General features: G+C 36.1%; 1 protein-coding gene across 1 annotated transcript; it reads left to right on the forward strand.

Moving 5' to 3' along the window:
* Nucleotides 1–3,149: 3,149 nt before the first annotated feature.
* Nucleotides 3,150–19,981, forward strand: LOC127417990 (transforming growth factor-beta-induced protein ig-h3-like). The gene is made up of 17 exons (XM_051658292.1): nucleotides 3,150–3,317; nucleotides 3,576–3,674; nucleotides 12,415–12,479; nucleotides 12,597–12,754; nucleotides 12,913–13,077; nucleotides 13,285–13,431; nucleotides 13,534–13,675; nucleotides 14,598–14,810; nucleotides 14,888–15,025; nucleotides 15,117–15,262; nucleotides 15,729–15,865; nucleotides 16,817–16,947; nucleotides 17,116–17,240; nucleotides 18,418–18,520; nucleotides 18,604–18,668; nucleotides 18,864–18,888; nucleotides 19,052–19,981. Exons 1-17 carry the CDS (start codon nucleotides 3,202–3,204, stop codon nucleotides 19,111–19,113), a joined length of 2,037 nt encoding a protein of 678 aa, XP_051514252.1. The 5' UTR covers nucleotides 3,150–3,201; the 3' UTR covers nucleotides 19,114–19,981.
* The last annotated feature ends 7,220 nt before the right edge of the window (nucleotides 19,982–27,201 follow it).

Below are 27,201 nucleotides of genomic sequence, written 5' to 3' on the forward strand. Positions count from 1 at the left end.
TGGGATACGAATACACAGGTACTACAAAAGCATGTTATAAAAAATAAATAAATAATATATAATAAACCAACTCCCAGTCAGCATATGGCCATGTGATGTGGCTTGCGATCTCTCACGTGTCGTCCATTAGAGGCAACACCTCGCAACAACACCATGATGTGCCAAGCAGCAAGATAATACATATGGCATGCATAGTTTAAAGTTAGTGGTGGTCCGGGACAATATTGAATGAAAACTGAGACATATTTGCAGAGCGAGCCCAACTCTAATTCTAGTTTATAGGATTAAGGCAGTAGGCTACAGACGGGGCAAATTGACCAATCAGATGAAAGGTGCGTTTCAGTGCCGCTCACATGTGCATATCAAATATTCAAGCTGTAAATACATTTTTTTAAACAATGAAAGAAAACGAAAATTGAGCCATTTCCCCCTTTCACTTTATTCCTTTTTATTCTGTCTGTCTGTCGCATCAGTGTTAAAACCAGTAAAGAAGGAACCACATTTTTAGTTTTTCATTTTTGGGTTTAAAAAGTAAAAAAGAATGGACGCAAAAGTACACGGACCTTTCCACTAGTGAAAACCATATAACAGATGTCAAACATTTGTTGGACATTTGCATTACTATCATTGTAATCGATTATATCAAAAATTATTATTTTTACAAAGTAGTACATTTCTGATATGTGAAATTGGAATTGAAATTTCAGATAGTAATAAATAAAGTATAGGTATCTGTAATTGCGTTTTAAACAGGAGTGAATTTATATCAAGAATTTGCATGTGAACAGGTGAAAATTAAATTGTAGATTAAAGGTCAAACGATAGTGGATTTTTCTGATACCGATTACTAAGGTGGTAAAGGTTTTGTAATTATACAAAAACTCATCTGGTGACATATATATATATATATATATATATATATATATATATATATATATATATATATATATATATATATATATATGTATATATACAGTTGTGCTCGAAGTTTGCATACCCGGGCAGAAATTGTGACATTTTGGCATTGATTTTGAAAATATGACTGATCATGCAAAAAAACCTGTCTTTTATTTAATAATAGTGATCATATGAAGCCATTTATTATCACATAGTTGTTTGGCTTCTTTTTAAATCATAATGATAACAGAAATCACCCAAATGGCCCTGATCAAAAGTTTACATACCCTTGAATGTTTGGCCTTGTTACAGACACACAAGGTGACACACACAGGTTTAAATGGCAATTAAAGGTTAATTTCCCACACCTGTGGCTTTTTAAATTGCAATTAGTGTCTGTGTATAAATAGTCTATGAGTTTGTTAGCTCTCACGTGGATGCACTGAGCAGGCTAGATATGGAGCCATGGGGAGCAGAAAAGAACTGTCAAAAGACCAGCGTAACAAGGTAATGGAACTTTATAAAGATGGAAAAGGATATAAAAAGATATCCAAAGCCTTGAAAATCCCAGTCAGTACTGTTCAATCACTTATTAAGAAGTGAATCTCTGGATACCAAGCCAAGGTCAGGTAGACCAAGAAAGATTTCAGCCACAACTGCCAGAAGAATTGTTCGGGATACAAAGAAAAACCCACAGGTAACCTCAGGAGAAATACAGGCTGCTCTGGAAAAAGACGGTGTGGTTGTTTCAAGGAGCACAATACAACGATACTTGAACAAAAATGAGCTGCATGGTCGAGTTGCCAGAAAGAAGCCTTTACTGCGCCAATGCCACAAAAAATTCCGGTTACAATATGCCCGACAACACCTTGACACGCCTCACAGCTTCTGGCACACTGTAATTTGGAGTGACGAGACCAAAATAGAGCTTTATGGTCAGAACCATAAGCGCTATGTTTGGAGAGGGGTCAACAAGGCCTATAGTGAAGCATGGTGGTGGCTCACTGATGTTTTGGGGGGGGGGGGGTGAGCTCTAAAGGCACGGGGAATCTTGTGAAAATTGATGGCAAGATGAATGCAGCATGTTATCAGAAAATACTGGCAGACAATTTGCATTCTTCTGCACGAAAGCTGCGCATGGGACGCTCTTGGACTTTCCAGCACGACAGTGACCCTAAACACAAAGCCAAGTTGACCCTCCAGTGGTTACAGTAGAAAAAGGTGAAGGTTCTGGAGTGACCATCACAGTCTCCTGACCTTAATATCATCGAGCCACTCTGGGGAGATCTCAAATGTGCGGTTCATGCAAGACGACCAAAGACTTTGCATGACCTGGAGGCATTTTGCCAAGACGAATAGGCAGCTATACCACCTGCAAGAATCTGGGGCCTCATAGACAACTATTACAAAAGACTGCACTCTGTTATTGATGCTAAAGGGGGCAATTCACCGTATTAAGAACTAAGGGTATGCAGACTTTTGAACAGGGGAAATTTCATTTTTTTCTTTGTTGCCATGTTTTGTTTTATGATTGTGCCATTCTGTTATATCCTACAGTTGAACATGAATCCCATAAGAAATACAAGAAATATGTTTTGCCTGCTTACTCATGTTTTCTTTAAAAATGGTACATATATTACCAATTCTCCAAGGGTATGCAAACTTTTGAGCACAACTGTATATCGAGAGAGAGAGAGAGAGAGAGAGAGAGAGAGAGAGAGAGAGAGAGAGAGAGAGAGAGAGAGAGATTTGCAGCCGATAGCAAAACAACTATCAGCAACGATTAATCAGTAAAACCGAAATATCGGTCTACCTTTATTGTAGATATCTATAATTCATATCCTGCACGTAATTAAATGTTAAAAGGTCTTGCAATAAATGAGGGAAAATTCATTTTTGTTTGAATTATCCCTTTAAGATCAGGTCATTCAACACTTTTACAATTTGTATCGCCATTTTTATCGCTATACTTAACATAGCGTCCTTAATTACACGTTGTTATATATGTGTATTAACTTTAGTAGGCATTCAATGTGATATGTAAAACATGGACACTCTAAAGTAGGCCTAAAGTGTTACCAAAATGTTTTACATTGAGTCATTCTATTGAGTTTTATAAGCCAATAACATGCATCAGTGGTGGTTTATCAGGTTATTTACATTTATGATCTACATATAAGCGAAAGTGTCAAGTTGCTGGTCCTCCCCAAGCCCCTCCCAGACCAAAAGGGGTCTGTTCAGTATTTAACACAGACTTAGCTGCATGCAAACCCGGTGTGTGGCGTGCGCTTGGAGGGACTCGAGATGGAGCGCCTAACTTTGTTTGCTTTGGCTATCACTTTAATCGCGACAGTTTTTGCCGCGAAATCCCCGTACCAAGCCGTTCTTCAGCACAGCAGAATAAGAGGAAGACCTCATGGGTAAGGACTATGCTGCAGCGATACCCATATTTGGGTCTTTCATTTGAGATTTTATGGAATTCGAAAGCATAAACACAAATATGGGCAATATTGCATGCCGTTCTTCCTGATCATTGGATCTTATTTGATTGTGTTTTCCAAACATGGACCCTAACTGAAAAGTTTCACTTTTTCTTTAGTCATGCAGAGTGCATTATGTCCAAAGACGTGAATTTAAGGTACAATACATGTGTGTTTACATTGATTTGTGTGTTGCAGCCCAAATGTTTGTGCTATGCAGAAGATTCCAGGCACGGATAAAAAGTACTTCACCAACTGCAAGCAATGGTATCACCGCAAAATATGCGGCAAACCAACGTGAGTTATTCAGACATTCTATCTATCTGTCTGTCTGTCTGTCTGTCTATCTGACTATGTGTCTGTCTGTCTATCTATCTGACTATCTGTCTGTCTGTCGCATCATTTTCCAAAGCACCAAGTTACAGTTGGTTATTGTGCAAGATCTTCTTAGGAAAAATGCAATTACCATTATAAGTTGCTGAGGACAACAAACTTTCAGGATAGCCTGTTAACATAAATACTTCACCACTTGCCATCCCAAAGTTTTTCCACCATTTGTAGGGTCATATGAAGCATTGAAGTTTAAGTAACAATAACGACAGTCACTAACTATTCATCTATTCATGAATATGTGAAATTACAGATTTTAAATGATTGCATTCATCTCTAACTCAATCTGCAGTAATTTGTCATAATCAGCCGGGAGTCTTTTTAAGCGTATTAATATTGTGGTTTAAAGATCTGGAAAGGTTGTGAAAATAATGATTATAACCCTGTTATGATTCCTTAAGGTGTATTCTTAGGCCTCACAGGGTCACCGTAGACGGCTTTGGTTAAGTATTTTCCAAATAATAGCCTTTTGGAGTTCTGAAGCAGAATTGTCTAGTTAAAGTGTTAATGAGCTTAAGCTAGAGTGTTTCTAAAAACTTTGACATGTTGTCCACTGTAGAAAACCTTGCCATTTTTAGTGTGTACTTGTAAAATTATAGTTTTACAGAATTGTATTCTTAATTAACAGTATTGAAACATGAAGTATTTTGTGGCAAAAATACTTTTATACATACTAAAACATATAAAGACTAACTTTTTCCTTGCAAGTAGTTTATCTGCAATTTCTGCTCCTGGGTAAGTGATATTTTAGGTTGGATTACAAATTAGAAACTGTTGGATATTTTTTTTTATAAATATTACTTTTCTTTAACAGCTATATAATACAACAGCTAAGGGAATTTGAGTTCAACTTGACAGTAGATATAGAAGTACGTTGTGTAGTAATAGCTACCATATGTCTCTTTGTAATTGCCTTCAGTCTTCGTGGGGTTAAATTGCCTAACATCCTGAGCAATGCATTAATGGTAGGCTGACAAACCTAATTACCTTTCTGAATGAAAGTTCTCCAGTGCACCTGAAAAACACAATGACAACTTGTATAGAGGCGCTGTTTGACTGACATGCACTTAATGCTCCCACATGGGAAAAAGATGTTATTGGTTACTTGTACATTCCATTAAAAAAAAAAAAAATGTTAAGGAGGAACTGCATGTTCAGGGTTTAGAATATTGGATTCAAATTAAAACTTTAAAGGTTATAATTAATAAATATACATAAAATCACAGATTTAAAAACAATGATGATATACTGTAGATTTGTGAAGTTGCTTTTTGGGACAATAAATGCCAAAGAGAGGGTAAAATAATAATAAACCAAATAAAATGGTGAAGTGTGTTATTTATGCACCACAAGCATCACCAAAAGGTAATTGCAAAAATAATGTCTTCTGAATGGTCCTGTACCAATAGTTGAGCCAATATTGTTTTGTAGGGCCGGTCAGGATGCTGAAACAAACAGAACAATGTTTTGATAGTTGCACAGAGCCACATTATATTCACGAGATGATCTGAGTAAATCAACCTACAGATGGTGTATATTTGTCTCTGCATATTAAAATAAATTGTATAGAAAAAAATAAAATAGAATAGCTGGCTAGTCACTATATTTTTGCAAACTGACTTTTACGTGCCGCATTCTACACTTCGCCACAGTTTCCAGATTAAATCAACACTAGAGGTGCTATAACAACTGTGCATTTTGTTCACTTTCACACAAACCACAAGTACAAAGGCTGATTATGACTTTATAAACACTTATTTTTCGCTCTATTACTCATACAGGCTATGTTATGATATCCAAACACTTTTAATCTAACTCATTTGAAAAATGATAGATTTTAACACTTGTATTGCAGACCCACCTGCATTTACACACATATTTCAATGTGATTAGCTCACAAGACCGCAGCTTGAACCCAGCCAAGCATGCAAGCTGACATGTGAGACAAAAGTGCAATATAAGCATTGTTGCTTCAGAAAATTCATGACACATTTGTTTTTACAGGTTTAGGTGTTGGTTTAGGGTAAGGTTGTCTGTTTTGTTCACTACTCATTTGCTTTTAGAACAAGTCAAGTCAAGTCAAGTCATTTTTATTTGATTAGTGCCTTTCACAACACACATCGTTTCAAAGCAGATTTACAGAAAATCATGCATTAACAGAAAATGATACCTATAATGTAATATCTATAAAGTAGAGAGTCATCATTGTGTAGTTTGATTAAATACAATTATGAAGTGTATAAAAATAAGTAATTAAATTATAATTGTATTTAGAAACCCAGTGAGCAAGCCGAAGGCGACTGTGGCAAGGAACACAAAACTCCATAAGATTTTGGTTAATGGAGAAAAATAACCTTGGGAGAAACCAGGCTCACTTTGGGGGCCAGTTCCCCTCTGGCTAGCAGCATAAATATAATGCCAATATTACTTATTTATGTGCAGTGCAAGTCATGGTTTAAAATGATTAAACTAATTAAGTGTTAAGGGCCAGTGTTTAAACAAAGATTTTGTATGAACAATAAGATTAATATCTAATGTCTTTGAAGTTCATCCTGGATTAACTACAGAAGTTCATATAGATGCATTGTCCTTTGTTAGTTGGCTGATGAAGGCTTTTGTTGGCAATTTACTGATAGTCTGTATATTCCATTTTAAGAGTGTAGTCCATCATTAGACCAAGGAGATGCAGGCAGAGATCAGTGAGGTGCTTCGCAGTTCAACTGGCCGGTAATTTCGGTGAGGTCTATCCTAAGTTCAAGGTTCAGGCAATGGCATATGAAGTATCCCATGTCTTATGGTTGGAGTTGGCATCAGTTCATCCTCTGAGGTCTATCGTAATAGACTGAAGTGATGACTGGCTGGCACCGGCTGCATTTTGTCATCATCACTCAGAGACATGTAGTAGTGGAGTCAGATACCAAGCAGGAATGGAACTGGATCCGGCCAGTTCTGGTGACCTTGGGATAGGAGTCCCGAGGTTGAGACATGGAAACAAATAGAATAAAATTAGCGTATATGCCATTAAATTTTTTGCAGAGTTATAGATCATGATCAATGTTTCAGGTTCCGGCAGACATAACTAAAGCAGCCTAATTGTGTGGTGATGAATAAATTAGGTGTATGCCTGGCTAAATAGATGAGTCTAGTCTAGACAAACTCCGTGAGAGTGTCTGCATCCCGAACAGTGTTAGGGAGACTATTCCATAGTTTAGGAGCCAAATAGGAAAAGGATCTACCTCCTTTTGTGGATTTTGATATTCTAGGAACTATTAACAGGCCAGAGTTTTGCGATCATAATGAACATGATGGAATATAGCATGGTAGAAGGTCACTTAAGTACTGTGGAGCTAGACCATTCAAAGCTTTGTATGTAGTTAACAGAATTTTAAAATTAATACGAAATTCAACAGGTAGCCAATGTAATGATGATAAAATGGGGCTATTATGATTTCTTGGTTCTAGTCAGCACTCTGGCTGCTGCATTTTGAACCAATTGAAGTTTATTTATTGAACTTGCTGGACTTCCTTCTAGTAATGCATTACAATAATCTAGTCTTGTGGTCATGAACGCATGAATTAGTTTTTCAGCATCAGCAACAGAGAGCATGTATTGTAACTTAGTAATATTTCTTAGGTGGAAGAATGCTGTTCTACAAACATTGGAAATTTGATTTTCAAATGACATATTGGTATCAAATATAACACCAAAGTTCTTCGCTGTTGAAGACGATGTAACAGTACATCCATCAAGAGTCAAATTATATTTTAGCGGCTTATTTTTAGAGGTTTTTGGTCCAATAACTAGTACCTCTGTTTTATCGGAATTGAGTAAAAGGACATTTCTGGCCTTTGATTTCATTGATACACTAATTTGGAGAATTAGTTTCGAAGAAATATAAAGTTGGGTATCATCGGCATAACAGTGGAAACTTATTCCATGATTCCTGATAATAGCTCCCAGGGGAAGCATATACAAGGAGAAAAGCAGAGGCCCTAAAACTGATCCCTGTGGCACTCCATACTTAACTTTTGTTTGATTTGACAATTCCTTGTTTACACAGACAAAGTGGTAGTGGTCTGATAAATAGGACCTAAACCATGCTAATGCAAGTCCACTAATGCCAACATATTTCTCTAACCTATTCAAGAGAATATCGTGATCTATCATGTCGAAGGCAGCACTAAGATCTAAAAGCATTAGAAGAGAAATGTAGCCGCGATCAGATGATAAGAGCAAGTCATTAGTAACTCTGATAAGTGAAGTCTCTGTACTGTGGCCTAAATCTTGACTGAAATTGTTAATATATACTATTTCTCTGTAGAAATGAACATAATTGGGAACACAACCTTTTCTAGTATTTTCAACATAAACGGGAGATTTGAAATTGGTCTATAATTAGCCAATTCTCCAGGAGCAAGCTGTGGCTTCTTAATAAGCGGTTTGATAACTGCCATTTTAAAGTTTCTTGGGACATGTCCTAAGGATAGCGAGGAGTTAATAATATTAAGAAGAGGTTCTGAGATTACAGGGAATACCTCTTTTAAGAGCTTATTTGGTATTGGATCTAACATACATGTTGTGGCTTTTGATGTATCAATAAGTTTTGTTAGCACTTCATGACCTATGACAGCGAAGGATTGAAGTTGCACGTGAGAGACACTGTTTTCTGAGGTACTGTGACAGATGATTGCATAATTCCAATTTTATTTCTGATTATTTCAATTTTATAAGTAAATAAATTAATGAAGTCATTACTATTGTGCTGCGACAGAATATCTGGTTCAGTTGAGGCTTGAGGCTTATTACTAATAGAATAGAATAGTTAGGATAAGGTTAAAGATTAGGAGGTATGTTTTACTCATTAAAACCTCCATCTAATGTTCACCTTTGAAACTCATTTCACTCACTTTTGGCGAAATAGAATAGAATAGCATAGAGTAGAATATACTTTTTTTAGTCCCTTTTCAAGGAATCTGATATCTCGGAGGTCAAAGATGGTTATAGAGTACAATAATGGTGTCTGCAGTCTGGAATATGGAATGGAGTCTGAAATGTTTATTTGTGTCTAAATGTGAATGTTTCTGAGGAAAAGACAAATTATGTAACAGGTTTAGGTTGCTTACATAAGGTGTACATGCAGGTAGGTACAAATAGGTAGACCAAGCCTAACAACATCAAAACTTTAGGGAGTATTTAATGTGCAGAAATGTTTTAATAACTCAATTTGATACATCCTGTGTTGACAATTTGTGGATAATGATGTGCTGAATTAGTTCTATGTTATTATTATACATTGCATTTACTACACAAGGTGTCAGGCATCAATGTTGAGAAATCAGTGTTGATAGAAGTATTTTTCTGATTTTGTATGTGTAAGGGTGTTAGCATAGATAAAGAAAGACTTAGCAGATATAAAGCAAGCATTTCTACTTTTAGGAGTTACATAGATTGTAAGTTGTTTTTTGTCATTTGTCATTTTTTTCTTTGTTCAGTTTTCAAATTTAACAAAGGTGTCATTTTGGAAACTAATCAAGAATGAGATTTATATTGAAAGTGTAAAGCACTATTCTTGAAACAGAGAAGAACTTGTTTTCTTCATCTTCCCATTTTTAAACAGTGTTTCTTTCATAGCAATTCTCAAGAAAGCCAGCAGGAAGTGAGAGTTGCTCTGAGTGTTTGGATGTTTTTGGGAAATGACTTAAATCGGGAGTCCAGTTGAAGGTCTAATATCCCCAAACACACACAAATCATTCACCAGTTACCAAGGAGTTTTCCATTCATCCGATGTCTACATGAAGAAAAAAAAAAAAAAATCAGTAAAAGGATGTAACTTACTCATGAAAGCACATGTTGGGTTCTATCAGATTGAAGTTGACTTGATTTACAAAAAGATTCTTTTGGGGTTTCGAAGTCTGATTTTTGTGGAAACAATTGCACTCTTTGTATGGTTGGTTCATTAAGGCCAGTGCAGTGAAACAGGGTGTTTCCAGGTCACTTGAGGAGAGACCAATATCTTTCTACACCAATTACTCCCTAGTGCCCTCTTTTTGCTTGCCACCTGGTCCAGGGACTTTATTCCATAAGATACCCTTTCTTTGTCTTTTATATGTTACTGCATGCAGATGCTGCACACTGGTGGTGGATGAGGAGAGTCCCCTGTTCACTGTGTAAAGTGCTTTGAGTGTAGTGTCAGAAAAGCGCTATATAGATGTAACGTTCATTCATTCATATGTACATTTATACATATATAACATAACTATGATTAGATGCAGAAATAGCATGGGTTATTGCAGGTGCCTGGGTTTAATATAAACTCAAAATAAACGTCTAAAGATACTACAATTAATGATTGAATTGTCAGTAGAGATGAACGTTGTCTTCTATTAGTGAATTTATTTCCTGTTTAAGAAATGATTCAATTTGAGTAAATCTTCTCACAGGAATTATGCTGCCTTTTTTTTATATCCTGTATATTTTAGGAAGTGAGAGTTTTTAGAAGACGCAAAATGATGAATAAGCTTTCAACATATGACCACATAATAAAACTTTCACAATACCTCTTGAGGACATCTTACCACACCACTTGAAAGTCCAGTGCACACAAAACATAAATTATGCTGCTTAGCTGTTTATTTTGTCAGAAATCCATGGCTACCATCTTTGTTTATGTTGGCAGGGAATAAACAGGAGTTGAGTTACCATCTGTTTTGATAATCAGCTCAGTCTGCTTCCAGTTCCATGTGTTTTATAAGTCTACTCCAACCTATTCCTGAATGTCAGGATTGTTGCCTTTGTTTTGATTTACCTCCTAGTTTTTTCTTTCATGCTGTTTAATGCAAATTTATTGGAATTTGTGTGTGAACAACCTAAAAAAGGAATTATCTAAATTCCTGAATCTCTAAAAGCATATATCATGGAATATATTGAAGTATCAACAAAGTATTCTCTGCCAGAATATCTAATGAATAATGAATCTAATTTGAGAAGGAAAAAATGCAATAGCGTATAATGCTGCATAAAAACATAGTTAGAAATATATATATATGTGCGTGTGTGTGTGTGTATATATATATATATATATATATATATATATATATATATATATATATATATATATATAGCTCTGAGCCGACAAGTAATGTCACTAAAAAAGTATTTAGTGATCTATATTTAGTCCTTTTCTCTTTTGTAAGCACTTTTGTTAAAGGAATATTCCAGGCTCAATACAAGTTAAGCTCAATCGACAGTGTTTGTGGCATAATATTGATAACCACACAAATTTATTTAGACTCATCCCTCCTTTTGTTTAAAAAAAAGCAAAAACCTTGGTTCTAATGAGACACTTACAATGGAAGTGAATGGGGGTCAATTTTTGAATGTTTCAAAAGTATAGCCACAAAACATAAAGGAAATGTGTGTAAACATGATTTTAAAAATTGCTTACTAACCTATTCTGTGTAAAGTTATAGCCAATTTTACAATTTCGTTACCATGACGATGTATGACAAAAAATGGCAAAAAATATTTACAGCTCAAATAATACACAAGTTTTAACAGAAGAATTAATGCAAGTGCTTTTTTAAAATTATAAACTTCACATTTCTGTGTTTAAACCCTCCAAAAATTGGCCACCATTCACTTCCATTGTTAGTGCCTCACTGTCACCTCGATTTTTGCTTCTTTTAAAGAAAAAGGAGTTACGAGTTGAAATTCTTTTTTGTGGAAATCAGCATTATGCCACAAATGCTGTCGATTGAGCTTAACTTGTATTGAACACGGAATATTCCTTTAAGTGTTCATATTTTGGATAAAGACTATTGCATTACGTTTTATAGCACCTGTATATAAAAATGAACTGCATTAGCCAGCGATCATTACTTTTTTCTGAAAAGGAAATGTTCAAGTAAAAGCTATGTGTCAATCTCTAGTATCCCAATTATTTCACCTTTGCTTGGTGGTTCCTTGGAATTTCCCATTCTTTAAATTGGCAGGATCACTGGTCTAAAAGTTCCCTCTCAGGAGTTTCCTGTGGCCAATACTGTGCCTTTGGATTCCTCTGTTACCAAAAGAAAATTTGATTTTATGACCCTCAAAGAGCAACTCATGCACAGAACTTATTTATTATGGAAATACCTGGCAAGAAATAAAATGAAGAAGTACAGTATAGCTTGGGCTATGCAGATTAAAAGAAAGTGAGCTATGTGTTGTTCCCCATATAGCCCACATAACAGTATTAAAGCAAATGTTCCTGAAGAACTCCCATTTCCGAAGTGATCTTGACCGATGCTTCTGTAAATGAAAAAGAAGCACAGAGTGAAAGCCATATTGTTCAGTCTTAAAGGAATAGTTGACCAAAAATGAAAACATTGTCTTTTACTCATTCGCATGTTGTTCCAAACCCATATGACTTTCTTTCTTCCATGGATCACAAAAGGAGATGCTAGGCAGAATATTAGCCTCAGTCACTATTCACTTTCCTCGCATGATGTTTCCTTAATAGAAGTGGAGGCTGACTTAGGCTAACATTCTGCCTAACATCTCCTTTTGTGTTCCACGAAAGATAAAACATTTGTATGGGTTTGGAGCAACATGTGTAGGGTGTGTAAATAATGAGCTATCCCATTGAATTCAGTTGTTTCTTTGCAGGGTGATCAGCTATGAGTGCTGCCCTGGCTATGAGAAAGTTATTGGAGAGAAGGGTTGTCCAGCAGGTAGGAACAATGGAGCCTTTTATATATATGGGAGAATGAAGCTGATATTTAAATGTGTGATTTGAGGTTTGTCAAATTCTAGTAATAGATATTTCAGAACTGGATTTTATTTCAAAGCTCTACCTCTGGTGAACATCTACAAAACCATGGGTGTTGTTGGAGCCACTACTACTAAGATGTACTCAGAGAGAGCTAAACTACAGGAGGAGATTGAAGGACCTGGCAGCTTCACATTCTTTGCCCCCAGCAATGAGGCTTGGTCTGCACTGCCCACTGTGAGTTCCCGCCAGTGCATCTCATAATAGATCATGTGGAACAAATAAAAAGAGCTTTTCATCATTCTCAGACAAATTCTCAAAAAAGCACAATAATGATATATTATCTGCCAAATGAGCTAAATGTGATAAAGCCTAATGTTTAAAATGTAATGTAGGAAATTCTGGATGCCCTGGTGAGCAACGTCAACATTGAACTCCTCAATGCTCTGCACTACCACATGGTCAACAAACGCTTGACATCAGACGACCTTAAGCATGGTGCTGCCTTCCCCTCCATGTATCAAGATTTTGATGTTCATATCAACCATTATCCTAATGGAGTAAGTCAAGTTTAGTCAATCAGTTTGCTGTGTTAACCAAGGACAGTTAGCTTTGTTTAGATTTTCCCACTAAAAATACATTGTTTAATTTATTTGTGTTTAGTTAGTGTTAGTGAGTATTGTGTTGACTAGTGTTTATTCCAAATGATTTGTGAAGCAATGTTTCCCAATCGGATGTACATCCTCAAACCGAATGTTTTGTTTCAGATTGTGACAGTGAATTGTGCAAGGCTGGTGAAGACAGACCAGCATGCCACCAATGGAATTGTGCATGTCGTTGACAGAGTAATCACTGCCATAACAAACAACATCAACTCTTTTATTGACACTGATGATGACCTAGAGACTCTGCGGGTAGATCTCTTTACTACACTGGGGGGAATCATTGGTTTAATAGGCTTTTCATATATATATTCTCAATGTATGGTACAAAATACTCCTTCTCTTTTGATTCAGACTGCAGTTGCTGCTGCTGGTCTTACCACTTTGTTGGAGAATGAGGGCTCTTACACAATCTTTGCTCCAACCAATGAAGCCTTTGAGAAGATTCCTCCAGAAACACTGAACAGAATTTTGGGAGACCCTGTTGCTCTTAAAGGTTCCTTTGCTTTTAAATAATAATGAAATGCTTTTTGAAACCCATTTTATATTATTTTTTTCTGTAACTGATGTATTTCTGAGTAAAACAGAATAGAAACAGAAAAAAATGCTGGTTGGGCACTTGGATTTTATCCATCAGAAATTGATTGCACCATTAAAAATGTGGTTACATACTAAAATGGAGCTATGTAAGGAGGGGCTGAAAAAACACAAACCTTTTTTTATTTGGAATAACATACACTGATCAGTCATGCATAAAAAGACCAGGAATGAGCATTAAAGGAACAGTTCACCTAAAAATGAATTCACTTATTCATGAATTCATTTACTCACCCTCATGCCTTTTAAACTCATATAACTTTCTTCTGTTTAACACAAAGATTTTTGAAGGTTGTATGAGGTGTTTTTATCCATACAATGTCAATGGGGTCCAATACTTTCAAGGTCTGTCTAGGACATAAAGGCAGAAGACATGGATTCATTTTTATGCTACCTTTATGTCCTTTTTGCTGCCTGAAAGTTTTGGACCCCATTGACTTACATTGTATGGACAAAAACACCTCATACATCCTTCAAAATATCTTTGTTTGTGTTTTACTGAAGAAAGAAAGTCATACGAGTTTAAGATGGCATGTTGGTGGCTAAACGATGAGAGAATTCACATTATTGGGTGAACTTTTCCAGAGGCTGTTCAGACCGAATATTAGCTAATAAAAGCTAGATGCAGCGTTTAAATTAAGCATTAAAAATATGTATATTTTAAGCATTAAAATATGTACAGTATATGCTTATTTGTATACTCGCATTCTTCCAGAAAACTTCTAAAATAGTTGTTATGCTTAGTTTTCCCCAAAAGTAAAGTTGTGCTGATGTTGTGAAATGAGTTCTGATTATATTTATACTTCTCAAATCCACCTTAGATCTTCTAAATTACCACATTCTTAAGAACCTGCACTGCTCTGAGTCCATTGTGGCTGGAACACCTCTGGAAACCTTACAGGGCACCGTGCTGGAAGTTGGCTGTGATGGTGAAGAGATGACCATAAATGGCAAAGCCATCATCAAGCAAAAAGATAAGCTTGGAACCAATGGAGTTGTTCACTACATCAATGAACTCCTCATCCCTGACTCAGGTGCAAATTTTAGAAGACATATTGTCCAATTGAACATAATTTTATCGTATCGTGCTCAATGCTTTTGTGTCTTTTAGCCAAGACCCTCCTGGAGCTTGCAGAGGGATCAGATGTTACTACAGCCACAAAACTTTTTAGCGATGCTGGTCTTAGGGATCATCTCACTGGCTCTGAGGCTGTGACTTTGTTAGGCCCCGTGAATGAAGCTTTTAAAGGTTGGATCTCTTAATTTCCATTAATCTAGCAATTGAGGTTTGAGTTAAATTAAGATCCTTATTTTACTGCATTTGGATTGTTTGAGTGCAGGCAAGAGCTTGACCATGACACCTGATATGAAGAAACTACTCAGGAACCACATTCTAAAAGAGAAGCTATCCTCCAAAAGCCTTTACCATGGACAGGAGTTGGAGACCCTTGGTGGATTGAAACTTAGAGTGTTTGTGTACAGAAATGTAAGTCTTCAAGTGTACATATGGGAAATTTGTAACAGAAGCTGCAAAACCCAGCAAACCATTTCTAAATGAAACATTGCTATCTATACTGAACACAATCCTATAATAATAGAATATATGTTTCATTTTCATGACAGTGGTAAGGGGTATAAATCACTGTTGTCTAGATCTTGCATTATGAAACTCCCCATTCCACATCCCAATCCATCAAACACACATAAGTCACATTTTTATTTCCAACCATGTTATAGCTGTCAGTGAGGGTGGTATAGTTCTGTCTCTGCTCTCACATTTTTGCTTTGTAATGGAATTCACAGACCGCCGGAAAAGTCTTCTTTGGATCATCTTAACATTTTCCACAGCCCACTTTATGCACCACCAGTCTTCTGAGAAAAGAGCCTTAAAACAATCATGTTGATCTGTACAACCAATTACCCTAACTGTTTCACTTCTCTGGACTTTGCAGAACCTGTGCATTGAAAATGCCTGTATTGCTGCTCATGACAAAAATGGACGCTTTGCAACAATGTTCATCGTTGATAAGCTACTGACACCCCCCATGGGAACTGTTATGGACGTCCTGAAGTCAGATAATCGGTTCAGGTAAGAAAGCAATAAGCTTACTCAAAAAAAGTTCTCACTGTGAAGTCTTAAAGGAACAGTTCAAATGTCAATTGTGTCATCATGTTTTCACCCTTATGTCGCTCCATACCCTACTTTCTTTATTCCATGGAAAACAAAAGGTGAATTGCTTTAAGTACGTCATGGCTGCTTTTTTCCATATAATGAAAGTAAAAGGGAAGTGGGCCTGCTAAGCTCCAAAATGACAAAAAAAGCACCGTAAAAGCATCATAAAAGTAAATTCGACCAGTGCGCAAAGATTATCAGTAAATAATAACTTAAATTTCGGTCTTTTACTCACACACCGCTTTCATATGGATTCAGAAGACTTTGAATATAGTGACAGAATATATAGACAGGCAAATATTAAATATAGAATATAATTGAATAAAGTATGGACTACCTTTTATGCTTTATGGAGCATTTTAGTCATTTTGGAGCTTGACAGACCTAGTCCCTATTCACTTTCATTACATGGAAAAGTGCGGGCAGGACATTCTTCCAAAATTTGTTCAATGGAAGAGAGAAAGTCATATGGGTTTGAAACAATACAATCTTTTAGACAATCTAGAGGGAATGGGACAGTACAGAGTATAAAAGATTATTCTGTAATTCCCATTGATTGTGCTTTACCCAAAATGCTCCATAAATATCCAGAAGAAAAAATTCCCACCAAAAAGGGTGTTTTCACAGATGTATTGAAAGGGATGCAGCTGCTCTGTTTCTCACCCACATGCAAAGATCTCAGTGTCAGTCTCTCAAAACATTTTGTTTCGTAATAATCATGCACTTACGTATTCTTAAGGCTACGGCGAGTTCATCAGATGCATAATGAATTGGAAGGAATTTAAGCTGTCAGTCCAACTGTCTTTAACAGCCTGAGGATATGCCTCTAATATCATACATTAATCTAATGAACTTTCATCTATACAGCACCTTGGTTGGCGCCATTCAGAGAGCAGGTCTGACAGAGCTCTTGAACAAAAAGGGAACCTACACCTTCTTTGCTCCCACCAATGATGCTTTCAATGCTATGCCCACCGCCGAACGCACCACACTCATGAGTACTGTTTTTCAAGACTTTTCTACTCTATCACCATGAGCGCATGATTAGGCACAAACTGGTTGGATTTGTTTCTATAGGAATCTTGTAAACAGGATGCTGTAAACAAGTGTTTCAGAATGTGCAACATATGCTTACTTCTGTTGTATCCCTGCAATGTTGTACATAGGAGATCCTAAGGAGCTGGCCAATGTTCTGAAATACCACATTGGTGACGAGTTTCTGGTCAGCGGTGCAGTGACCTCACATACCAGAATGAAGACCCTTGCAGGAGATAGAGTGGAATTAGGCACGGTAAGAACTCAAAATTGCCATCAATCTTGTCTTTACAGGCCTACACGGAATGTTCACGTGTAAAATTTTGAACGCCTCCCATTTGCAAATTTCTACATCACCCAATTGTGTTTTCATTAATTAAATATTTTGGCTAATTTGATAATACTTTCAGTATCAATAAGAATGTAGGCTAATTCTATTAGTGGTGTTTAACATATTTTAGCATGTTTAAATCAATTCTACAAAACTATGCATATTTCCCTTAAAATTAATGCAGAAATTGTGAAAAAGTCTGCCGATTTCACCTGAGCTTGCTTATTAGGGAAAATGTAATTGATAATAAAAATAAGCGAAAAAGAAGATGTGCAGCATGTGATTGTATAGCTTCAGGATCTAAGATGGTATACCCCAATATGAGTTAAATATATATTTTGCAATCTGGCCTCAAAGAATCATGATTCTATACCTACATTTTTGCAAAATGATTTTTACATGGTTTTGTTTCCTGCTGAAATAAACACTAGGCACTACAACAATGACTTAAATTCACTTTCACACTAATCACAAGTAAAATGGCAGATTAATCAGTTTATAAATACTTCACCCTGTTCCTAATGCTATAGGACATCGAAAGACTTTTACTATATCGCATGACTTGCAAAGCGATACATTTTAACGTTTGCATTACATACCAACTACATTTACAAGCTTATTTAAATGAAATCAAATTACGTGGTAGCCCAACTCGTAGAGCGTTGCACTTGCTATGCATAGGACAGAATCCTGAAGAGCACATGAGTTGAAAGTGTCATAGAATCACCACAAAATGACATGGTTGCTTTTGCAATCGTGTTTTGTATTTCACACTTGCTTTTTATGATACTGTCGGTTAGGTCTACGTTTTAGGTTTGGGAGGTAGGTTTTGTTGATTTAAAACTAAATAAAGCATTAACCTTTAAAACCTCATCTCTTTGGGAGAGTATTTCACTCGCTTTTAGTGCCACATAGTGAGTATTTCACCTCAGAACTGCCGTGATACATGTAATGAACCACGAGAAAACATTTAACAAAAATGTTGCCACACTAACGTAATTTTGAGATCAGGTTGATATTCTGATATGTTATATGCCCTGGAACTGGCTTCAACTGAATTTTGAATTTTCGTTCTATTGTTTATTTATTTTTTCACTTTCAGCATAATTCCACCATATACGTGAACAGGGTGCCTGTTGTCGAGGGTGATATGATGGCCACGAATGGTGTTGTACACGCTGTGGATGTTATCATAAAGCCACTGCGTAAGCCCAATTTTTCTTCAACATTTTGCTTATAAGAATGGATTATTTCAGAGCTTCTTAACAGCTCAATTTTCTCTTTTTAGCTCCTAAAACTGTGAGTGACCAGGCTGAAGGGTCTATGACAATCAGACGCACCTCTGCTGTCAGGGTTAGTAATGTGAAAGACAACTATTTCCTTATAGATCAGTGCTAAGATTTAATTTTGTTCGCTTCTATAATGCTATTTTATTTGTTTCATCATTCATATTATTTATTTGTTTTGTTTTTAATGCGTTTAAATTGTTAAACACAGTGTAATAATCTGTAAGTCAACAAAATATAACTTCTCAATTTTCCATCCTAGGCTGGCTCTGTGGTAATGAAAAATGGTACGTATTTTTCATTTAAACGAAAAAGAAAAAAAAAATATTTTCCACATAAATGTGCAGAGTCTGATATTTAGTTTTATCATTTGCTTTCAATAAAAAAAAATATACATTTTACTGTGAAAAAATTAGCTCTAAATTTCAATATTTTTTTGCCACATTACAGATGATCTCTTCTGGAAGGTTCTGAAAAGTCAGAGCAGCAGAACAATGTCTCGTATCCAGTAAACACAGTTCTGTGGAGTAAAAGAATAGTTCAATTTGACCTTCGCCACTTTAAGAGGACGGAAAAATACAGTTGTTCCTTATCGTATTTTGAACAGTGGAGAAAAAATTATAAGACTAAAAAAATCCAGCCAACAAAATACAGAATGCAGAAGATGGAAGCGATAAACAGTTCAGCATTACAACTTTGCGGCTTTTTTAAATCCCAAAGGCCTAAATTTGGATAAACTGCAATGTTTTACAAATATTTTATCAGTCTGATGACAGTAGTTTTGTATGGCACTTCATTTTTTTTTTTTTAATACTCATTCGACTTCTGTTTTGCAATGAATAGTCCATTAAGGCTTCTTTTGTTTTTACAATTTGTTTTCATTTTTATAGTGTTTTTTTTTTTTTTTTTTTTTTTTTGATTGTTGTATTTGATATACCTGTAGCATGTTTTGCATGGTTTAAGCTGGAACAAATGCTATTTGGGCACATAAAAAATGCAGATCAAGTTTATGTCTTCAGTTCCCGTGGTCTTAAATATAACTTGCAAATTATTTTTTACGTACTGTACCAAAAACTTTTGTGTGAAACCAAAGATCCCGATCTGCACAGTTCATAATAAAATGAAAATTTTTTTGTAGCTATGAGTTCTAGTTTACATATAACTAGTCGGTGCCCTTGAACGTAGTTCAAAGTGATTTCACAATGTGGTGGATTGTCATAATGTGGTCATTAATGTGTGTGTGGCAATTAAAAGTGTGTTGGCATTTCATCTTTTTAGCTCAAAGGCACATTTTATATTTAAAAAAACAACAGGTTTAAAAAATACCAGCAGTAACTGAATAGGGTTTTGCTTAAAAATAAAAGATCATTTTGAATGATATTAGTTGCATTTTATTATTTGCATTAAGCATTGTTTTTCCCAGACGATGTGACTCTTCAAACAGATTAACAACCCATTTTTGGGTTGCGACCCACTAGCTGAGAACCACTGATGCTTTGAAAATGGGCCTGCTAGTAGGAGCTTCCGTAATTGACTTTACATGAAAAGATGCCTGTTGTTTAAACCTGTCATTTCGTTTTACTGTGCTTGTTATATTACCACAGTTACACTCTGGAAACAGTTGAGGATGGTAAACAGAGCTTCAGTACTCTTCAGCAGTCCCGGGGGATGGGATGTCTCAAGATGCCGCAGTAGAAAACATATGTGCACAGTACCCTCCTCACAGCTAGCAGCCTGATCAGAGTACTGAATGAAACATTCCAACAGTGTTTTGCTCCCAGAGTGAGACATTGGCAGACTGTTTTGTGTCGCAGAGGGCAGTGAGGTTTAGCGCTACTTGAGCCTGTTGACAAACTGCCAAGCACAGTTTGTCTAGTGTGTTATTACAGGATGCATTATGTAGCATGCAAAGGTCAATGTGCTGGAAGATATTGAGGATGCCCTCATCTCCTCTCTAAAACATTTGGAGAATCATTTTTAACTACACGGTTAAAAACCAATAGACCAGTGCACTTGTCTTTATTATTTCTAGGAGACCTTTAAAGATCATTTGTCTGACTTCCTTAAAGGGTTAGTTCACCCAAAAAGGAAAATTCATAATTTACTCACCCTCATGCCATCCCAGATGTGTGACTTTGTTTCCTCTACTGAACACAAATGAAGATTTTTAGAAGAATATCTCAGCTCTTTTGGTCCATACAATGCAAGTGAATGGGTGCCAACATTTTGAAGCTCCAAAATCCAAATAAGAGTAACATTAAAGTTCTCCAGATGACTCAGGTGGTTAAATCCATATTTTCAGAAGCTATATGATAGGTGTGGGTGAGAAACAGATCAATATTGAATTTATTTTTCCTTCACTCTCTCCTGTTTTTGGTGATTCACAGTCTTCATGCATATCACCCCCTACTGGGCAGGGAGGAAAATTTGTGATAAAAATTGATTTATAAATTGATCTGTTTCTCACCTATACCTACCATATAATTTCTGAACACATGGATTTAACCATTGGAGTCATATGGATTACTTATATGATTCCTTTATGTGCTTTTTGGAGCATCAGAATTTTGGCACCAATTCACTTGCATTGTATGGACCTACAGAGCTTAAATATTCTTCTAAAAACCTTTGTTTGTGTTCAGCAGATGAAAGAAAGTCATACACATCTGGGATGGAAGGAGGGTGAGTAAATCATGAAAGAATTTTAATTTTTGGGTGAACTATCCCTTAAAGGATCAAAGCAGAATAATCAGGTCTGTATTCAATCAAGGTTGAATACAAGTTAAGCTCAATCAACAGCATTTGTGGAATAATGTTAATTTCCACAAAAATAATTTCGACTCATCCCTCCTTTTCTTTACATCAAGCAAAAATCAAGGTTACAGTGAGGCACCTACAATGGAAGTGAAAGGGGCCTATTTTTTGAGGATTTCATGGCAGAAATGTGAAGCTTATAACATTATAAAAGCCCTTACATTAATTCTTCTGTTAATTCTTGTGTATTATTTGAGCTTAAAAGATGTTTAATTCATCGTTTTTGCTGCAGGCAACTTTTTTAGACCGATGAACTTCCAGTTATTTGTCACTGATGTTACGTCGTCATGGCAACAAAGTTGTAAAATTGGATATAACTTTTATCATGCTGAAAGCATGTTTACATGTCTTGTGGCAATACTTTTGAAAGAAATAGTGAGTATTTTAACATTTATGAATTGGCCCTTTTCATTTTGCCCCATTTTAAGTGCCTCACTGAACCCCAGATTTTAGCTTTTTTAAAGAAAATGAGGCACAAGTAGAAACTAATTTTTGTGTTAATGAACATTATGCCACAAATTCTGTCGATTGAGCTTAACTTGTACTGAACCCGGAATATTCCTTTAAATAGCTGTGGTAAACCATTGTTAAATCATGCAAAATCAATGGTGATTTACTTGCAATGCCGTTTGCTTAAGAAGCTGTTTTACCAAAATGAAAAGGTCTAATATAAAGGTTTACACTACCAATCAAACATTTGCACATACTTACTCATTCTTTATTATCACTATTTTTCAGATTTTAGTATAATAGTAATCAAAATATATGTATATATAAAATAACACAAAATTATGTTAATTATGCATTGACAAAAAAATTTGGTTCTGTGAAGAAATTCATATGTAGACACAATTGTATTTGTCAATAACGGTAATATCAAGCATTTGAGCATATGCCTTTTCAGAAGGTTTTTAAGATCATGAGTTTAGTCCAAGTGTGTCCAAACTTAGTCTTAGTCTTTGCATTGCATTTAATTATTTTATTTTTTTAAAGTGTCCACATCATGGCTATTCCAGGATATCTTTTTGTGTGAAGCACTTTTTAATGTGAAACACATGTGCAGCCATTAACACCCCAATATAATGTGTTTTTTCTTTCTCTATATATCAAAACCCACGACTGTCCTTTTAGTTTATATAGATCTCTAGAAAGCACTATCCAACAGACAGCAGACACTAAGAAGTAAGTTTGGTGATAAAAAACAATGATAAATGTTTGGGAACTTCAGTATTGCTTTAAAAATGCACAGTGAAGTCAGAGTTTTCATTTGGACATAAACTGGATTTAGGACAGTACCATGCACGTCATACGGTTCAAATTAAATCCTTATATTGCATGCAGCTGTTGTTTTATCCCGAGCAATGGAGTGAGTTAGTTTTCATTGACGGAGAGGTTTACTGTAACAGAAACCAGCACATGTTATAGTCTTAGCTCAAGAAAGCAGTGACATAAAGGAGACAAACTGTTCAGATCTGTGAAACAGAAAATAATAAGTCCTTCTTCTGTCCTTATGGACAGACACAGATGTTTTGGGCTCGGGGTGGATGACTCTGACAACATGAATGGCCTGCACAACATACGTATGTTGCCCTCTGATTTGGCCTTTTGCTGTGTGGGCTTGACCCACAATAGCTCCCTTATATCACACGCAGGACACCCAGTGAGAACAGATTGTTGAACCAGATTTCCTGTATCCTTAAACCTCACAGCTTATGAAAGCATATGAAGAAAATCATTGAGACAGAATGTTACCATAAATTTATCATTAGGGGGACTAAATGTGATCATTTAAGAGTAAAATGAAGAAAAGTTAGTACATGTGTAGCACCCCTTTTTTGAGTTTTTTTATTTTGATTATTTTTATTTATTTATTTCAAATGGGCACTATTGCAGATGTTGATGAGCTTATGTCTCTGAGCAAGACATTTGCATGCAAGATGTACAAGCCAATAAAGTATTTTTGGAGAAACAAATCAGTGTGGGGACACACCATTTTTTTCATAATTTAAGAGTAAACCATGGCAAAACAAATCTGAATAGTGGACGGGATGGGTCCCCTGTAATGTCTTTTGTGGTTACAGCCCTGTCTGTGAGGGCCTGTCATGTGTGGGACAAAAAGACCAAAAACTTAACATAATGATGTTAAATTACACAAAAGCATTTTGCTTCACTCAAAAAAGCAATGGTTCAGCTAATGGTATATTTACTGTAATAAACTAACTGGCCTTTGGTACTTTTGTTTGTTAGGCCACTTCAGGCATCTTCAGTTGTTCAAACAATATTGTCCAAGCCAAGGTGAAATGAGAACAATGCAATGATGTTTTTTGTCATTTAAAGCGTAGATTTCAAGAAATTTTCAGGACAAGCAATACATAAGTTTCATAAATCAAGCTGGGATATTTAAAGAGAAAGACCGACCCCTGGTGATTTCTTCAGGATGTGCATGCATGTTTCATCCAGCCAACGGAGGTTGCATTGCAAGAGATTTTATTTATTTGTATATATATATATATATATATATATATATATATAATGAGTTATGATTAAGGAACACTCCAAAAATAATTCTAAGATTTACACATTTCAATTTCATAACAAAGTTCTATCAAATTGAATTTATTAATCTTTAATAAAATTTTATTTTGTTATGAAATGTGTGAATCCTAAAAATAGGCGTTAAGCTGACAGACAGACAGACAGATAGACAGATAGATAGACAGATAGATGTTTTATTCTGTGGATTTTATACTGCGAACTTATCTGTATTCGGCCAAGACATATTAGCAAACTAGTCAATCTGAATATACTGTGTAACATCGAGTGTATGCGCGAGTAAGCAAGCACTCGCTCTCTATTGGTTGTTTGACGACTGAAGTTTAAAAAGCTAGACAGTGTGGAGCCAAATTTCGTGACGTCACGTGACCGTAGCACTACATCAAGACGGCTCAGGCAAAACACAGCAACTATCCTTCCGCCTATTTTGGGGTGTTCACTCATTTTGTGACGGTCTGTTAAGACGCTTTACCCAATTCATTTGTTTGAAAATAATTTTCACATAAATAGAAACGAAACATAAAATAATAATAATAATAATAATAATAATAATAATAATAATAATAATATTCTTAAAACGAAGTAAATGCTAGATGTCCATTTTAAAAATATTTGTTGGTATTCAATACCTCAGGTGGCGGATCTACCGGGGTGGCATGGGGTGGCAGATGTCACCCTAAGAAAAAGCATTGCGACCCCAGCATAAGTATCCAAATGTATTAATCATAAATGTAAGTATATTATGGTTGATTTTGACATTGTGTAAGGGTTTATTCATGTCAAACTGCCTAAACTCTCACCAAATGCACAAATGACTTCAGACCCATTGACCAATCCCGTGATTGATTACAGCAGCAGCCAATCACAGCATTGACCAATTGCCTACCTTATTGCAGCGCGTGTACAGTGTTTGGGCTCTCGCGCGTTGATGAGCTTATTTCCTCAACAACAATGACCACATAGACAAATACGTGGAAAAAAATGGGTAAAAGATTAATTAATTAGTTCCAAGTATTCACTGAATGATTATTAGATACATCGCTGTCAGTTATGGGTTGAGATGGGTGAGACGTGTCCTCACCACTTTTTGAAATAGCTTTCGTAAGGCATGTGTATAATCCACCTGAAAAATCTCCAGTTCTTGAGTTGGAGTTTCTATTTCATCTGTGTGTGTGTTTGACTGGCGTTCTGGTGCTGGAATGTGTTATTTTGAATGTTATGATAAGTGTTCATTGTGGCTATTATCAGTGTCGTTTAGTGTCAGCAGTTTTGCCGCAGCTCACGCTCTTTTCCGTGTTCCCCATTATGATGGCCTTCTTGAACTTATTGTGTGTGTTTGTGTGTATGTTGTCTTTTTCTCTTTCTCTCCAACTCTCTTAATCGCTCTCAGGTGTGTGTGTGGTAACCAGGTGCTGATTGATGATGGGGTGCACCGGTGTTCAGTGTGTTTCCTCCCTATATAAACGTATATATGAGTGTTTCATGGCTGGGTTGTGTGATGGGAGATGGTTGTTCGTGAACTGTGTCATCTCGTTCACGGGCACTCAGGCACATTCAGGGTTCCTGCTGCTGGAGCGGAGAGTTTGTGGTTGTCGCTGTCTGAATTTCAGAGTTTTCTGTTGTTTCATATACAGAACTGTCAATAAATGTGTCTGTGTTTCCGCTACTCTCGTCTCCCTGCAGGGCTCGACATTAACGCTTGTCCAGGTCAAGTGGATTTTTGAAGGGGCAAGTGATAAAGAATTTTTCTTGCCCGAACGGAAAAACAGACTGATTAAAATATTATATAAACGTTAAATTCATAAACGTTAAAATACTCACTATTTCCTTCAAAAGTATTGTCACAAGACATGTAAACATGCTTTCAACATGATAAAAGTTATATCCAATTTTACAACTTCTGGAAAAAGATGGTGTGGTTGTTTAAAGGAGCACAATACGACGATACTTGAACAAAAATGAGCTGCATGGTCGAGTTGCCAGAAAGAAGCCTTTACTGTGCCAATGCCACAAAAAAGCCCGGTTACAATATGCCCGACAACACCTTGACATGCCTCACAGCTTCTGGCACACTGTAATTTGGAGTGACAAGACCAAAATAGAGCTTTATGGTCACAACCATAAGCGCTATGTTTGGAGAGGGGTCATCAAGTATTGTGCTCCTTGAAACAACCACTCCGTCTTTTTCCAGAGCAGCCTGTATTTCTCCTGAGGTTACCTGTGGGTTTTTCTTTGTATCCCGAACAATTCTTCTGGATCCCCGAATTTTCCACTTCTTAATAAGTGACTGAACAGTACTGACTGACATTTTCAAGGCTTTGCATATCTTTTTATATCCTTTTCCATCTTTATAAAGTTCCATTACCTTGTTATGCAGGTCTTTTGACAGTTCTTTTCTGCTCCCCATGGCTCAGTATCTAGCCTGCTCAGTGCATCCACGTGAGAGCTAACAAACTCATAGACTATTTATACACAGACACTAATTGCAATTTAAAAAGCCACAGGTGTGGGAAATTAACCTTTAATTGCCATTTAAACCTGTGTGTGTCACCTTGTGTGTCTGTAACAAGGCCAAACATTCAAGGGTATGTAAACTTTTGATCAGGGCCATTTAGGTGATTTCTGTTATCATTATGATTTAAAATGGAGCCAAACAACTATGTGATAATAAATGGCTTCATATGATCACTATTATTAAATAAAAGACAGTTTTTTTTTTGCATGATCAGTCATATTTTCAAAATCAATGCCAAAATTTCACAGTTTCTGCCAGGGTATGCAAACTTTTAAGCACAACTGTTTGTGTGTGCTGAACATGCGCGTGTTATGAAAATGCTCGTGCTAATGCGCTCCTGAACAGTCAAATACATTTCAAAATTTGGCCAAAATGCCCATCTTGGTGAGGTATTCATGTAAACACAGACAGTGATGTCTAAAGTGAACGTAAACAGCTGAGAAAAAAGTGGATTTGTATTCAAATGTCGGACTTGTAATTATAAATGTAAGCTAATAGACGTGCTGCTGTCTAGTGTGTCATTATAATAATCAAACAACCATAATAAGAAAATGAGTAAACCACTCACTGCTCTTGACTGGGTAACTTTAGTAGCTTTAAAAAGTATTAATGTATCATAATCATACAGTGAAGAGCAGTAGTAGTTTTATGTTGCATTTCATTCTAAATGTTTCCTTGAATACTTGATAGCCTACTGCTGTTAAAAGCTTTTAAAGCT

Source organism: Myxocyprinus asiaticus, chromosome 27 (assembly GCF_019703515.2).
Source record: "Myxocyprinus asiaticus isolate MX2 ecotype Aquarium Trade chromosome 27, UBuf_Myxa_2, whole genome shotgun sequence".
Taxonomy (NCBI): Eukaryota; Metazoa; Chordata; class Actinopteri; order Cypriniformes; family Catostomidae; genus Myxocyprinus; species Myxocyprinus asiaticus.